We start from the raw sequence: 15,601 nt of genomic DNA on the forward strand, positions 1-15,601 counted from the left end.
TCTACTGAGCCTAGCTTTAGCTTAATTGGAGGAGCGTGAGCGCAGCGGGGGTGCACCGGGGGGATTGGCAATTGGGGTCGGGGCAACGGAGAGAGGGGGATCTTTGGCTGACTGAGGCCCTTAGGGCCAGAAAGATGCGCGGGGAGGGGACTGGGGAAAGTGAGGGAGCCTGATGTGGGGGAGTCAATTTCTAACACCCGACCTTCACACCATAAGTACAAGTCTCCAAAGCAGTTTCTGTTAATCTTTGTATTTGGATACTAGTGACCTGAAAAGCTCTAAGAGAACATACAGCCCGCCGGGCGCTAGCTAATTATCCCGTTTTTGAAGACGAAAAACTAATTGGGTCAGACGAAAAACCGCTCAAGCAAAAAAAATCGCATAAAAAGACCAATATGACAGATATATTTGCTACAGACTTCGTTTGAGAGCAAATGAAAAGTGCAAAAGGATATTTTTATTGAAAATTCACATTTCTGGATTGTAAAAAAATTAAGGCCGCTATAATACATGGCTGAGACGATGACGGCCGCTAATAAGGGACAAAAAACGAAATCAAGCGTGAAGAACGCGCGCGTTAAGTTAAATCGACCAGACGAGAAACGATCACGTGAAAAACGGCATTAAAAAAACCAATAGGAGCCAACTAATATCCAGACTTTGTTTCGGTTAAACCGACAAAAGACATAGCCGGCAGCTTGCAATTTGCCAGAAAACAGTCACAAGAGACCTCCCTGGCCATCATTGGGCGAAGAGAAGGGGTAAGTGGATAAGAATAAAATAAAAGCACATTGGAAATTGAGCTAATTTTAAAGTACGACGTTCTCAAAAAGAACGTTCCAGAACAGAAGTAAAATGTACGAAAAGAAAGAAGTTTTGAACAAAAAGCCACTGTCTAGTGAGGCAAGGTTTAGCTTAATTGAAGGAACGTTCGGTGAGCGCAGCGGGGGTGCACGGGGGGGGCTTAACAAGTGGGGTTGAAGCAACGGTGGGAGGGTGATCTTTGGCTGGCTGAGGCCCTAACGGCCAACACGATGCACGGGGGCGCGAGGGGGGCTGATGTAAGGGGATTCAACTCCTAAGAACAGCCCTTCACACCATAAGTACCAGTCTCCAAAACAGTTCTTGTGAATCTTTATTTGGAGACTAGTGAGCTGAAAGGCTCTAAGAGCACTTACTGCCCGCAGGGTGCTACCTGTTTATCCGGTTTGTGAGGACGAAAAATCAATTGGGTCAGACAAAAAATCGCTCAAGAGAAAAATTGCATAAAAAGAGCAACATGACTAATTTAATTGCTACAAACTTCGTTTGAGAGCAATTAAAAAGTGCGAACAGATATTTGGATTAAAAATTCATGTCTGGATTGTAAAAAATGAGGGCCGCTATAATAGATGGTTGAGACAATGAGGGCGGCTAATACTGGAACAAAAACTGAAATCAAGCGTGATAAAGGCGCCCGTGAAGTTAAATCGATAAAACGAAAAAACATTCACGTGAAAAACTGCATTAGAAAGCCAATAGGAGCCAACTAGTTGCTACAGACTCTGTTGCCGACTAATTGCTACCAACAAACAAACGTAGCCGACAGATTGCAGTTTGCCTGAAAACAGTCACAACAGACCTCCCTGACCATCATTGGGTGAAGAGAAGCGAGTAAGTGGAAGAAAAAAGATAACAGTACATTGGAAAATGAGCTACTTTTAAAATAGGATGTTCTCAAACAGAAGGTTCCAGAACAGAAGTAAAATGTTCGAAAAGAAAAAAGTTTTGAACAAAAAGCCACGGTCTAGAGGCTAGCTTTAGCTTAACTGAAGGAGCGTGAGGTGAAAGCAGCGGGGGTGCACCGGGGGGGGGGGGTGGACAAGTTGGGTCGGGTCAACGATGGGAGGTGAATCTTTGGCTGCCTGAGGCCCTTACGGCCTAAACCATGCGCGGGGGAGGGGACAGGGGAGAATGAGGGAGCCTGATGTGGGGGAGTCAATTTCTAACACCCGACCTTCACACCATAAGTACAAGTCTCCAAAAGAGTTTCTAGGAATCTCTATATTTCGAGACTAGTGATCTAAAAGGCTCTAAGAGCACTTACAGCCCGCTGGGCGCTATCTGTTTATCCCGTTTTTCAGTACGAAAAACAAAAAATCATTTGGGTTAGACCAAAAATTGCTCAAGAAAAAAATCGCTTAAAAAGACCAACAGGACTAATATAATTGCTACAAACTTCGTTTGAGAGAAATTAGAAAGTGCGAACAGATCCTCGGATTGAAAATTCATAATTTTGGATTGTAAAAGAAGTCGCGAACAAACTTGCTTCACCTTAAAAACCTGTAAAACAACAATACTCCTCTTCGACTCGTAAAAACACGAAGGGACCAATCATAGCCTCGTTATTGCTTCGCGGCCATTAATGAGTCAAGAAAAAAAAATCAAAACCTCATCCAAATAAAGAAGGCAACGAAAAACTGAAAGAATAGGCTGAACATAGCCGGCAGATTGCCAGAAAAAAGCCACTTGATGCATATCGGGATTGAACCGAAACAGAAAATTGTCAAAAAGTGTTCTAAATAGGCGTGCAGTTTCAGTTGGATTATAAAACTATGCTTAATTCAGCCTCTAAAGTGAAAGCTAATAAGCTTAATACCAATGTCAGCTAGTAAACACTCTAATAAACTTTGATAACCTAAATCTCAAGTACTTAATGGCCGAACTTTATCGGTTTATCTCATCTCTTTTGATTTTGCTCTTTTGACCTCGACTGTATATACTGTCTTGCGGAATTGAGTGAATGGATTTAAAAACCATTCAGTGGAAACAGTGAGTGAGGTAGGTCAGAGGTCAAACGTGAAAGTTGTGACTTATGTAAAACGAAAAACGTGATTAAAAGGAAGAGCGAATTAAAAAAAGGAGAGCGCCTAAATAATAGCCGTTGAGAGGCTGACTGCGGCTATTAAAAAGCAACCAAACTAGGTAATAGCTAACCAGAAAAACATAGTTGAGTTGGTCTATCAAAAGACAATGAAAACAGACGCAGGGGAGCATCAAACAAACCAACTGATTGATGTCGGAAGAATTGCTCCAAAATGAGTAGTGGGAGCTCAGATATAATACAGCCTGTTTCATTCGGGTGGTTGGGTGGAAACTAACTAAATTAACGCAGGAGGGGGCTTCAAATGACGTAATTAGAGGTTAATATATGTCACTACTAAGATTTAAAGTGAAAAAAAATCACACATTTTGCACACTTTTCATTTCAATTTTTGTAGTAAACTGCCGCCAACTTGTGAATAGGAAAGAAATTTAGATCACACCCAACGCAAGAAGGGGTGTATAAGTTAAACAGTAAAAGTCAAAACAGTCAAGCGAAAATTTTGAATATCAGCAGCAAAACAGAATAGATGCAAATATCTCACGTAGCTAAAAATCGTTCAAAGTGCAATTAAAAAGTAAATAAGGTTGCCCGATTACCAGAAAAAGCACCAGAGGGCCACGCTTGACCACCATTGGGATTGAAACAGGCAGGGGAAAAATCTTCAAAATGTATCATGTTCAAAGTGATCTCTGTGCCGCTTTGGAAATTAGACACTACAATACGGCGTTTGAAATACGGGCTATCAATTAGCTTTAGCTATAATGACTTCTGATAACCTAATTCTCCATGGCATAAGGACCGCAAATCCTTTGTCTGTTGAATTGCTCCAATGACCTTGATTGAACTCTTGAACGTAAAACTACATAGCGTAGGTTTGTCAAATTAATTCAAATTTCGATCGACTGAGCCAGAAAAAGTAAAAAAGAAACAGTAAAAAGTGGGACTGGCGTAAAACGAAGGACGTTCAAAAAAGGTAAAAAATACACCCCCTAAAGTCAGACAAATTCCTCTCCAACAAATGGAGGAGCTAATTTTTTTTCTACCCGGCCTAAACGAATACAAAAATTGCTTCAAACGTTGATCGAGAGCAATTGAAGTCGCCTTCAAATAAAATTCAACGAGCTTTCATTGAAGGAACCGGAGAATCTTGGATCTCGAAGTTGTCAAAGAAACTTCCATGTCTTAATTGACAAGAAATAGATAGGGATCACAGACTCCTCTGCTTTCGAAAGGCACTGAAAAACAAAATGCTTCACCGATATTATATAAGATGCTGCTCTCAGACGCATTACTAAAATAGCAAGCGTTAGATGACAGTAGGGCTTTTTCGACTTCTTTTCGAAGCTGAAATCAAGCATAGGTACCTTGAGAAGGTCGTACACTATGTTGTAATCAGCCTTGTGCTCTTTCTTTGTATCTCCAGTGAACCTTAACAGGTTCTTGAATGACCTCTCGGCGTACAGGTTGTCACTATGAGTGGGCATCTCAGTGAGTGACTTGGTCATTGGCGTCTTCTGAAACCGAAGTCTTCGTTGCAAGTGAGCAATGCCAACCTCGGTTGGCGCAGAATCGTCTCTGATTGACTCTAAATCATCAGTTCATTCCCAACATATTTGTGTTTGCTGCTCTCATTAGCTAGCTAGTTCGTTGACAACAAAGTGCAACTAAATTCAAGCTCGTTTCAATTCTTTTTGTTTAAATCTTATACCTCCGCAGCTCGACACATGCTGGTTGATTAAACATTTTTGTAATAGGCCAACATATATTACAGGGAAAATGGTCACGCACTAAGATAGCAAATACATACGGATACAAAAAATTGATTAACATTGTCCCCTTGCTCTTACAGCTTCCTAGATAATGGCACTATTTCGCCAAAACAAGAGTTTGTCAAAGAAAGAAAGAATTAATTTCGTTATTGTGATACAAATCAACAATAAGAGAGGACAGATGTGTGTGTATCTACGCTATTTGGCCTATCAGAAATAACAGTTGTACATTTGTTTTCTTACTTTCTTTGGGCGGTCGGAAATAGTTCATGGCATACTCCAACATCGATCCCTTCTGCACCGGAACAGCAGTTATATTTTCGTTATAAACTATAGCCGACACTGATTCCTGAAACAACCGACATGTTGTAATTTATAGCGCATTGAAATGCAATACACAAAGAAAGCAGATTGCCGCTAAAAGACGTTGGCTCATATGAACTTAATCTTATGAAAAACAGCCTTCTCATTCCAAAAATCTGTTTTTATTTTATGTTGAGCATTATAGTGCTCAGCATCAAATGAAAACAGATTTTTGGAATGAAAAACTCGCTTTTCATAAGAAAACAAAATTTTTGAAGCAAATTAAAAATTTGTGCAGTTGCACCAGTGCAAGTCAGCAACCATGAAGAAAAAGACGTAGAAACAAAAACCCAAAAAATCAACGAAAAGCCCTTGATGTAGATGCGTCAAAGGAAATGTAAAACAGTCAAATAAAGCCTTCTTCATTGTTCCCTAAACTCGAAAAATGATCAACACGGTAATTATCCCCCCTACCAAGAAGAAGAACTAATATCTGAGACAAGACCTTGTAATGTCTAGAGATTAGAGTAAAGCAAAGGTGCTGAGTGAGAATTAAAATGCCTGTTTTTCCCACCCCTCTAAAACTGCCTGAGTGGGAGAAATTCAGGAGGAGGAGAAGAAGAAGAAGAAGAAGGAGGAGGAGGAGGAGGAGGAGGAGGAGAAGGAGGAGGAGTAGGAGGAGGAGGAGGAGGAGGAGGAGGAGGAGGAGGAGGAGGAGGAGGAGGAGGAGGAGGAGGAGGAGGAGGAGGAGGAGGAGGAGGAGGAGGAGGAGGAGGAGGAGGAGGAGGAGGAGGAGGAGGAGGAGGAGGAGGAGGAGGAGGAGGAGGAGGAGGAGGAGGAGGACAAAGTGGCGGAGGCGGAGGAGGAGCAGGAGGAGTACAAATCGCCAGGTGAAAGTTGTTGAACGAAGGGAAAGAGGGTTGGGTGACTAAGAATAGCTTCGCTGAATTGCATATGGCTCAGCTACTTGGTGCCCTCAGCTACTTAGCTTTACCTGTTATACCCGTTCCTGAAGACGAAACATAACCGACTAACGTCGCGCGAATTGCTCTCAAACGACCGGCAAGCAGTTGGCTTCGTCAGCAGCTAGCCACGGTTTAGTGAGTCTAGGTTTAGCTTGATTCGACTCTGCAACTTTTAGTTTTCTAGCATTGTTAATAAATAAATCAGATAAAAAACTGATTTGCAAAATTTCAAAAGAATGATTCCAGACTTCGTAGTGAAAAGGCTCAAAACTATTTTTTGTCTCTGGAGTTATGTCAAATAACCCATCTGCAAGACTTGAAAAGCTTCGTTGGCCAGTAATGATCGTTAAACTCAGAAAAGGACTAAAATATTCAAAAATTTTGAAGAGTCAAAAATTTTACCAAAATCTTGCTAAAATTCAAGATATTCAAATCATCAAAACCATTTCATTGTCTCAAGAGACTAATCGGTATCCCTGTTTCAAGCCTGAAATAGTTTCACAGGCTCATAAATGTCCATACACTTGGAACAAAAAAAAATTTCCAAAAATCCAAAAAGTTGAGTCATAAAAAAATTTTAATCACCATCCCATTAACTACGCAGCAGCTTATTATCAAACCTTGGAGGAGCTCGCAGGGCCTCTGCCTTCGGAGAAAATTCAAAAACATGAAAAAAGTGCAAATATTTTAAAAAATTGCTTAAATTCGTGATATTAAAATATTGAAGAACATTCCATTACATCTATAAACTATGCAGTAACATATTATCATACCCTAGAGGAACTTGCGTGGCTCTTAAGAATAGAGAAACCTGAAAAAATGACTAACATTTCAAAAACTTGCAAAATTTATTTAAAAAATTGCTAAAACATGTGATATTAAAAAGTTGAAAATTAATGTCCAACAAAAATTTTCCAGTAACTTATTATCAAACCCTAACGGAAGTTTTCTGACCCTTGAGGCTCAAAAAACATGAATAATGACTGTCAAAAAATTGGCAAAAAATGTCATAAAATGGCAAAAATTGTCAAAAATATGCTAAAATTCAGGATGTTGAAATATTGCAAGACATTCCATTTAATCTAGAAATTATACAGCAACCCATTTTCAAGCTCTAGAAGAGGTTTCCGCGCTCTTGAGGCTGAAAAAAAAACCTACAAAAAGACAACAATTTTTAAAAAAACCTGAAAAACTATTCTATGGCCAATAAAAATTTGTCAGTTAACTTATTATCAAACCCCTTAGGATGTTTCCTGGTCCCAGGGTCTGGCAAGACCTGAATAAAGAAAAATAAATGACAAAAGATTGAAAAAATTTGCACGTTTTTTCAAAAAAGCAAAAATTCGTGATATTAAAATGTTGAAACCATTCCATTACATGTAGAAACTACTCAGTAACCTATTATAAAAACCTAAAGAAAAATTAAAACCTAGGGCTGATAAAAATAAAAAAAATGTCAAAGCTTGAAAAAAATTGCAAAATAGTATAAATTTGCGTCTTTAGCGAGCGGTTGTCCGTCAGTAGCTAACCACGGGGGAGGGGGCACTGAAGGGCTGATTGAAAATCGGTCAAGCAAAAAATCGCATAAAAAAGACCGACAGGACTAAAATAATTGCTACAAACTTAGTTTGAGAGCAATTAAAAACTAAGAGTGAGAAAAATGGCAAAAAAGACTGCATGACTAACATAGTTGCAGTGAACTCCGTTTGAGAGCAATTAGTTATCGTTCGTAAACCGAAAACTTGTAAAAAATGATATTGTATGGTTACGAAAGGCCTTCACGAACTAAAGAAAAATAAGATACTCTGGTTCTTTTTAGTGTCCCCAGTACATTTTGCACCCACAATTACACAACACGTGCCATTAAATAAATATAGCCGGAAAATAGCCACCGTTGACGCGCTTGATGAACATCGGGATTGAAGCAAAAGAACAAATTGACTGAATTTTTTCTCCTTTTTTTCAGTGTAAAAAAGTGTTCTAATTTGGCGTGCAGTTTCAATTAGATTATAAAACTATACTTAATTCAGCTTCTAAACTGAAAACTAATAAGCTTAATACCGATATCAGCTGGCAAACACTAATGAACTTTGAAACCTAATTCTCAATGAGTTAATGACAGGGCTTTATCGGTTTATCCCGATTTTGCTCTTTTGACTTTGACCGTATTCACTATATCGCGTAATTCAATACATGAAAGAATTTAAAATCTAATCAGTTGAAACATTGAGTGAAGTAAGTCGGAAGTCAAACATGAAGTGACTTATGTAAAGCGAAAAACGTGATCAAAAGGTAAAACGAATAAAAAAGGAGAGCGCCTAAATAATAGCTGGGGGGAGGGAGCGTGCGGGGTTACAAGTGGAATGAGGTAAAAGGGTGGCATGGGGCGTAAGCTGTGGGGAGGAAATTGGCGATGGAGTCAAATGGGGGCTGAAGTACGAGAGGGTCAAACTCAAAGGACCGCCCTTCACTTGATGAATTAATGTCTCCTGAACACTTTCCGCAAATAGCATACAAAGAGACTAATGCGCCGTAAGGCTCTAAGAATATTTTATTCCCTTCGCGATTTACCTGTTCATCCTGTTTCTGAGGACGAAAAGTCAAATGGCCAAACAAAAAAAAATCAGACAAGTCCGTAGGAAAAAATCCCATAAACATCAGCAGAACTAATATTATTAATATGATTGTTACAAACTTCATTTGAGAGCAATTGATGACTTACTATAAAACAAAGAAGGACAACATAGTGGGTAGGTTGCGAATATAGCTACGAAATAGAATTTCTTGCCACAGAATTTAGACGGAAACAGATACGGAAATGAGTTGACAAAGTAATGGACGCCAGCAACGACACTAAGCAAATGAGATTTACAGATGAGTTGATAATTTTTGCACAAATTCATTTAAAAAGGGTTTCATTAGGGACCTTCTCTGATCTTGAATCAAGAACAACGTCAGTGCAGAAGTTATTTTGGGTGAAAAAGTCACAGAATTACCAGCTTGAAAGACCAGAAAGGCTAGTAGATAACTCCTTAGCAAATTAATGACCTCATAACTGAAAACAAAATTCACTAAAATGCGTTTGTAAGACGAAAACTCAGTCTTACAAAAATTGAATTGAAGACTAACAGGATTAAAGTACAAAATTAATTTAAGATCAATTAAAAACATAGCTGGCAGATTGCCAGAAAATAGCCGCAATAGATTCGCAGATCGGCAGTCTAAAAAACAGTAAAAAAGACAGACCAAAAAAATTCGTCTTTTCATTGAAGGCTGATCTGTTATATTTTGATTAAAAATCTGTATAAGTTATTGCTGCCTCTATTAGCTGATCTCAAATAACCTTCATTTAGAGTGACACACACCCATTTGACCTTATCTCTTTGAATTAATGTAAATAAAAGTAAATTTCACAGTGAGGAAGTCATTTTTGAGAGTGAGGTAAGTCAAGTGTGACCAAAAATTTAATCAAACAAATGAACAACAAAACTCGCTCCACTGAGAGCGAAAAATGACGTCACACATGCAATTCAGTTGAAATTGCATGAACGAATGAACAAAAAGTGGCTGTGACGTCATATGGTTGTAACAAAAATCATGACGACGAAATAAAAAAACCAAGAGAAGGCCAATAATAGCCCCAGCTATCGCTGTGCGGCTATTAATAAACCAAATTTATTTTTCCGACAAATTCACTCTTGTCCGATTTTTCTATTTGTTCACCGCAACAATTTTTTTCACTACATGAATTGCCGTTTTTTGCTCGCCCATCATTAAAAACGCACAACAGGCAGATTACCAAAACACCTGTGAAGTCGATATAAGATTATGAGACTATAGCTAGCCAGAATGTATTGCGCTGACATAAGGTAGACTTATGAGCTGCGGAATATAGATAGCAACAGACCCTAAATTGAGTTGATGGAGTTGCTGATATAACATAAAACAATTTAAAAAATAAAAAATTTAGTCAAAACCTCAAGATTAAGAACAGCTCAAACCGCGAAAAATTCTCCTGAACACCATCGATCAACCGTAGAGTTAGAGCTTACAAAGGCCCTCAGAGAACAGCCAATTACTGAATGCCCTTGCGCTATACCAGTTTGTCCCTTTTATCCGGATCAAAATATGCTGGCCAGACCAAAAAAACAGTGAGAAAACTTGATGATACAAAAAACGCACAAAAAAGAGGACCGTGACTAAAAAAATTCCGCAAACAATTCCCAAACTACAAAATTTGATGTTTCCTATTTAAAACATAGCCGGCAGATCGCGCGAATAGCTGAGAAATAGACTTTCCTGCAATAGAATACAGATAGAAACATACAGAAATGAGTTGAATCAGCACCACCCAAAAAACTATTTAACAAATCTAATGATAAATTGATCTGGCTCGTTAAATTTCATTCCACAGACGCGGAACTCTATATACACATGAGTTTCTTTGCCTAACATGTCAAACTGAAGCTTTAAAACGCAAAGTGATTTTGTTGAGTACGTACGACACATTAAAATCTACTCGCGCTAATGACATAAAAACTGTTGCTAGAGAGATTGTGAGCAAGTATAAAACAAAAAAGAGCGTCGAGCGACAAAGCAGAAAAAACGAGATTACCGTAATATAGCTTCTCTCAGCTTACAGCTTCTCAGCTATAAAAAAACCGACTAACGGATGAATTGCTCTCCAACGACAGGCCGGTATAATTTAATTTTTGGGAGTGTGGTGGGCGCAAAAAGCTCTCTAGCAAGGGTTCGAACCCCGCAACTGCGGACTGTCAGACTGACAATTTAAGAACTAAGCTACAATGCTTCTCTTTTGCTCACAGTCGCTTTTATAGAAAAAAAACCTTGACTTCAGAATGAGAGCAACATAGATCACTCCAAAATGAAGTATCTCAATCACAAAATTTCACTCAGGAAATCAGGACGTTCTAGAAAAGCAAAAATTTTGGCAAAGAATTTCTCCCAAAAGATTGGCTCAGCTACTTAGTGCCCTCCACGCTTTATCTGTTTTACCCGTTCCTGACGACGAAACATAACCGACTAACGTTGGGCAAATTGCTCTCAAACGACCGGCGATCGGTTGGCTTCGTCAATAGCTAGTCACGGTTCAGTGAGGCTAGCTTTAGCTTAATTGAAAGGGCGCGAGGTGAGCGCAGCGGGGGCAGTGGGAGCTACTTGTTTATCCCCTTTTTGAGCGCAGTGGGAGCTACTTGTTTATCCCGTTCTTGAGGACAAAAAGTCAAATGGTTCAGACGAAAAATCGATCAAGCGAAAAATCGCATAAAAATGACCAACAGGATTAATATAATAGCTACAAACTTCGTTTGAGAGCAATTAATATCACCAAAAATCAGTGTCCCAAACATTTCAAAATCTTTGACTTGTATAAACATACCCGGCAGATTGCCGGAAAATAGCCGCCCTTGATTCCAATAAGCATGATTGGGATTGAACGAATAGCAGACATTGAAAAAAAAAAATTTTGTACAAAAAAATTTTTGAGTCCGATTTATTTTGATGGCATTTCGTAGTTGAACATACTTCTGTTTCTTAGAGAGAGGCTACAGGGGCTACTATCAATACCAATCAGCATTAGAGATAGTAATTAAGACTTAGAGGAACAATGTTCAAATAGCGGGCATCTAAAATTGGGCTTTATGGGTTTATCCCGTAGTTCTGACATCAATTTTTTATACTGAATCTGTTCATTTTGAATTGCTTTGCTGAGCAACTGATGTTCAAAATCACTTTTAGCAGAATGAGAGAAGAGAGAAACTAACCTAGAGAAGTCAGAAAGATTTCACACAAAATGTTGAAAAAGCGGCAAAATGAGGTAAAGCGAAATATTTTTTTGTTCAACGAAGTAAAAAAACATAGCAGGAACATACCCGGCAGATTGCCGGAAAATAGCCGCCGTTGATTCCAATAAGCATGATTGGGATTGAAATAACAGAAGATATTGAAAAAAAAAGATTTTTGTACAAAAACATTTTTTTAAGTCCGATTTATTTTGATGGCATTTCGTGGTTGAACATACTTGTTTTAGAGAGAGGCTACAGGGGCTACCATCAATAACAATAAGTATTAGAGATGGTAAATAAGACTTATAGGAACGACGTTCAAATAGCGGGCATCTAAAATTGGGCTTTATGGGTTTATCCCGTTTCTATTTGTGACATCCATTTTTGTACTAACTCTGTTCATTTTGAATTGCTTTGCTGAGCAACTGATGTTCAAAATCACTTTTAGCAGAATGAGAGAAGAGAGAAACTAGCCTAGAGAAGTCAAAAAGATTTCACGCAAAATGTTGAAAAGGCGGCAAAATGAGGTAAAGCGAAACATTTTTTTTATTCGACGAAGTAAAAAAAAAATAGGAGCGCTATAATAGCCGGCTGAGAAGATGAGGGCGGCTATTAACTAGACAATTTTCATTGACTAAACAGAAAATTAGACCTAGAATGGACTATAAATGGATTGGAAAAACCATTTAGAAAAAAAACCCGATCCAAAAAATCGCAAAAACAGTAAAAATCAAAGTGAAATTGCCGCATGTGAACAAAAAAACTACTAGCGAGAAAGCGAAATTTTGTTCAAAGACCGTTTTCTCACTCTACTTTAAAATTAGAGCGAAAAAATATCACGCCGCAATACCACTCTCTTTTTCGCTCCATTTCCTGTTTCGGCGTGACCAAAATCACTATTCCAATTTGACTTCAAAAATCATGAAAATATGTGAACAGATCTTAAAAAAAAGACAGCGCGCCAATACAATTCAAATTCTTTGAATTGTAAAAAAAAATTAGGAGCGCAATAATAGCCGGCTGAGAAGATGAGGGCGGCTATTAAAAATCAGTGCTACAATGTAGCTACGCTTACAGCTGCTTCCTTATAATAAGAAAGCTAGATCATAAGTGCTTCACCTGGGAAAATAGGGATCCCCTGTCATCCATTGATGTTTGTGACATGGCGATAGAGGAAGAAGATGGCTGCTGGTACAGCTGCTTCTGCTGACGATGTGCGACCACGACCGACTCTTGCACTTCGTACTCAATTTCAGTCACTGAATGGGGGCTTTGGACCTGAACAAAAACGAAAGCTGGAGTTGAAGCATGGAAAGCCAAAATTCAAAGCACCGAAACATTGATTGAAAAAAAATGGAGTATGCTAAAATTTCTTGGAAAAGTTGGAGAGAGTCGTAAAGTTAGGATAAAATTGACGTAAGATGGCACTAAAAATTCTACCAACACAGCCGGAAGATTTCCGGAATAGCTGCGAAAGAAAAGATTTGCGTGCCGTATAACATAGAAACAGGTACAAGTTAAAAAAGTTATTGACGCCGCTCAAAAAGCTACGAAAAAACATTCAGCGATAAGTTAATAAAGCCTGTAGAACCTCATTGCGCAGAAACCTTTTCATTAGGAACCTTTATTACACATATGAGTTCCTTTGACCTTAAACTAATTCAAATTAAACTTGAGTTCTAGTTTTAAAGAGCAAAACTCCTTTTATTGAGACAGGTAAGTCACGAATGATCGCGAGTATCACGCAAATAAGCTAAAAACATTGGCTAAAGATTGAAAAATGACGTCATGCGCGTAAATGCCGTTAGTGAGAGGAAGAAGTCATTCAAAAAATTTGACTGCAGCTTCGCTGTGAACAAATGTATAACAAAAAAGACAACACAAAAAACATAGCCAGAAGAATTCTGGAAATGACTCCCAGTAGAAAAGCGATATACTCATTTACCTAAAGCTCATTACTCATAATTATACTGAGCATTTTGGAAAAAAACGGGAAATATATCATGAAAAACTAATTGACAAAAACTGATACACCATCTGATAGAAATTTAATTTTGGACTCGACTCCAAAAAAAAACAATAGGTGAAAAACCCCATAATACAGGTAATTTGCAACAAAAATTAGCAACGGAAAGACAACTTCGTAAAATGGGTTAACGAAGAGAAACTCGAGGAAAGGGAAAGGAGATGATGACGGAAAAACCGAAAGGTAATACGCTCTGAAGTTTATAAAAATGCTAAATGCAATTTCCAAACAGTTAAAACGCAAAAAACTTAATTACATTATCTTGTACATGAGTCAACCACCCATTGTTTGACGTAGAATTAATTAACAACAAATAAAATAAAAACAAAACAGACCTGCAATTAAAACTGTTTATTTAAACAATTTTATAATTAGCTTTCAAAATTCATCAAACACAATGATTTCAAGATTCATCAAACATAATCATCTTGACGCTTTCACGATTCATCAAACATTATTTTTCAAATGCGGCGTTGAGTTTTACATACTGTTTTAAACATACTCCAACAAATTATTGATCAAAAACTAAGTGCATAGATTTATCTTACAATCATCGCTGAAAAACTTTACAGAGTCATTCTACTTTTTAAACAAAAACTTGAAAAATGATCAGTGATTCGAGAATGTAAAATACTTTGCATAAAATTGTCAACACTACAAAAGTATTTAAAATATAAAAATTCTAATTAAGAAACAAATTTTCATTGAATTTCAAAGATTAAACGTGAAAACAAACGACTGTATAATAACACAAAATTATACCACTTGATGTGCACAGAAAGACTTCTCCTACTAATTAAAAACAAAACCAAAAAAATTGACAAAATTTCAAAAAACGGATGAGTATGTGTACAATTTTATAAAACAAAAATTTCTCACGTTCAAAAGAGTAGTTCAAAGCACGCATTGCAAAACGAACGTCGCCATATACTTTGATTTTTCAGAAAAAGTCCGTTCAAAGACCCAAAAATGAAGAAATCAATGAAAAAATCCAAAATTCAACTATAAAATTCAGAAATATGTGCCAACTTTACACTTGAAAAGAATTATTAGGCTCTGCAGAACTTTCTGACGTCAATTTCAGAAAATTATGTATTAATGCAGCATCGACCAAAAACTATCTCTACAATAAACGAAATTACAACTAAAAAAAGCCTCAGCGCCGTTCTATGAAACACATTTTTCAAAGTCAAAAATTTATTCAGTGAACGCAGCGAAAAAACTTCTCAAAAATGTTCAGCGTGACAGCCTTTCTCACTTTTGCGTTTAGGTCAGAACTCGCATGTAACATGAACTCGCACGCATGAACTCGCACAAAACTACTTCCTGTAAAAACCAAGCCGAGACATTTCCAGAACAGCTGCGAAAGAATAGACTTGCCTGCCGTATAATCGAGACAGAGACAGATACAGAAATATGGTGAAAAAGTTATCGACGCCGCTCAAAAAGCTAGGTAAAAAAATTCAGCGATAAATTAAAAAAGCTTGTTAAAATTCAATGCGCAGAATCTTTTTCATTAGGGACGTTTACTACACAATTGAGTTTCTTTGACCCTAAACTAATTCAAATTGAACTTTCAAGCGCAAAAGTCATTTTATTGAGTGAGGTAAGTCACGTATGGTCATAATCCAATCACGCAATTGAGTTAAAAACGTTGGCTAAAGAAAGAGAAATGACGTCACGCGCGCAAATGCAGTTAGTGAGATGAAGAAGTCATTCTGAAAATTTATCTTTTTCAGCTTTGCTGTGTGAACAAATTTAAAATGAAAAAGAGTGTCAGACGACGAGGCAAAAAACATAGCCGGAAGAATTCCGGAAGCGACTCGAAGCGTCAGAACCTCAAACAAAAGCGTAATTGCAACGTAAGC

The 15,601-nt window shown here is 37.8% G+C and overlaps 1 protein-coding gene across 3 annotated transcripts in view; it reads right to left on the reverse strand.

Moving 5' to 3' along the window:
• Positions 1 to 15,601, reverse strand: part of LOC142357847 (unconventional myosin-XV-like) — a 163,282-nt gene that overhangs the window by 31,365 nt on the left and 116,316 nt on the right. For all 3 annotated transcript variants that reach the window (XM_075409359.1, XM_075409363.1, XM_075409353.1), the window contains 3 exons: positions 12,827 to 12,985; positions 4,879 to 4,984; positions 4,231 to 4,451 (listed from right to left, as the gene is read on the reverse strand). In XM_075409359.1, the coding sequence (XP_075265474.1) occupies positions 4,231 to 4,451; positions 4,879 to 4,984; positions 12,827 to 12,985 (486 nt within the window). The remainder of the gene's footprint in view (positions 1 to 4,230; positions 4,452 to 4,878; positions 4,985 to 12,826; positions 12,986 to 15,601) is intronic.

The sequence above is a fragment of the Convolutriloba macropyga genome, chromosome 2 (genome assembly GCF_964194025.1).
Source record: "Convolutriloba macropyga chromosome 2, txConMacr16.3, whole genome shotgun sequence".
NCBI lineage: Eukaryota > Metazoa > Xenacoelomorpha > Acoela > Convolutidae > Convolutriloba > Convolutriloba macropyga.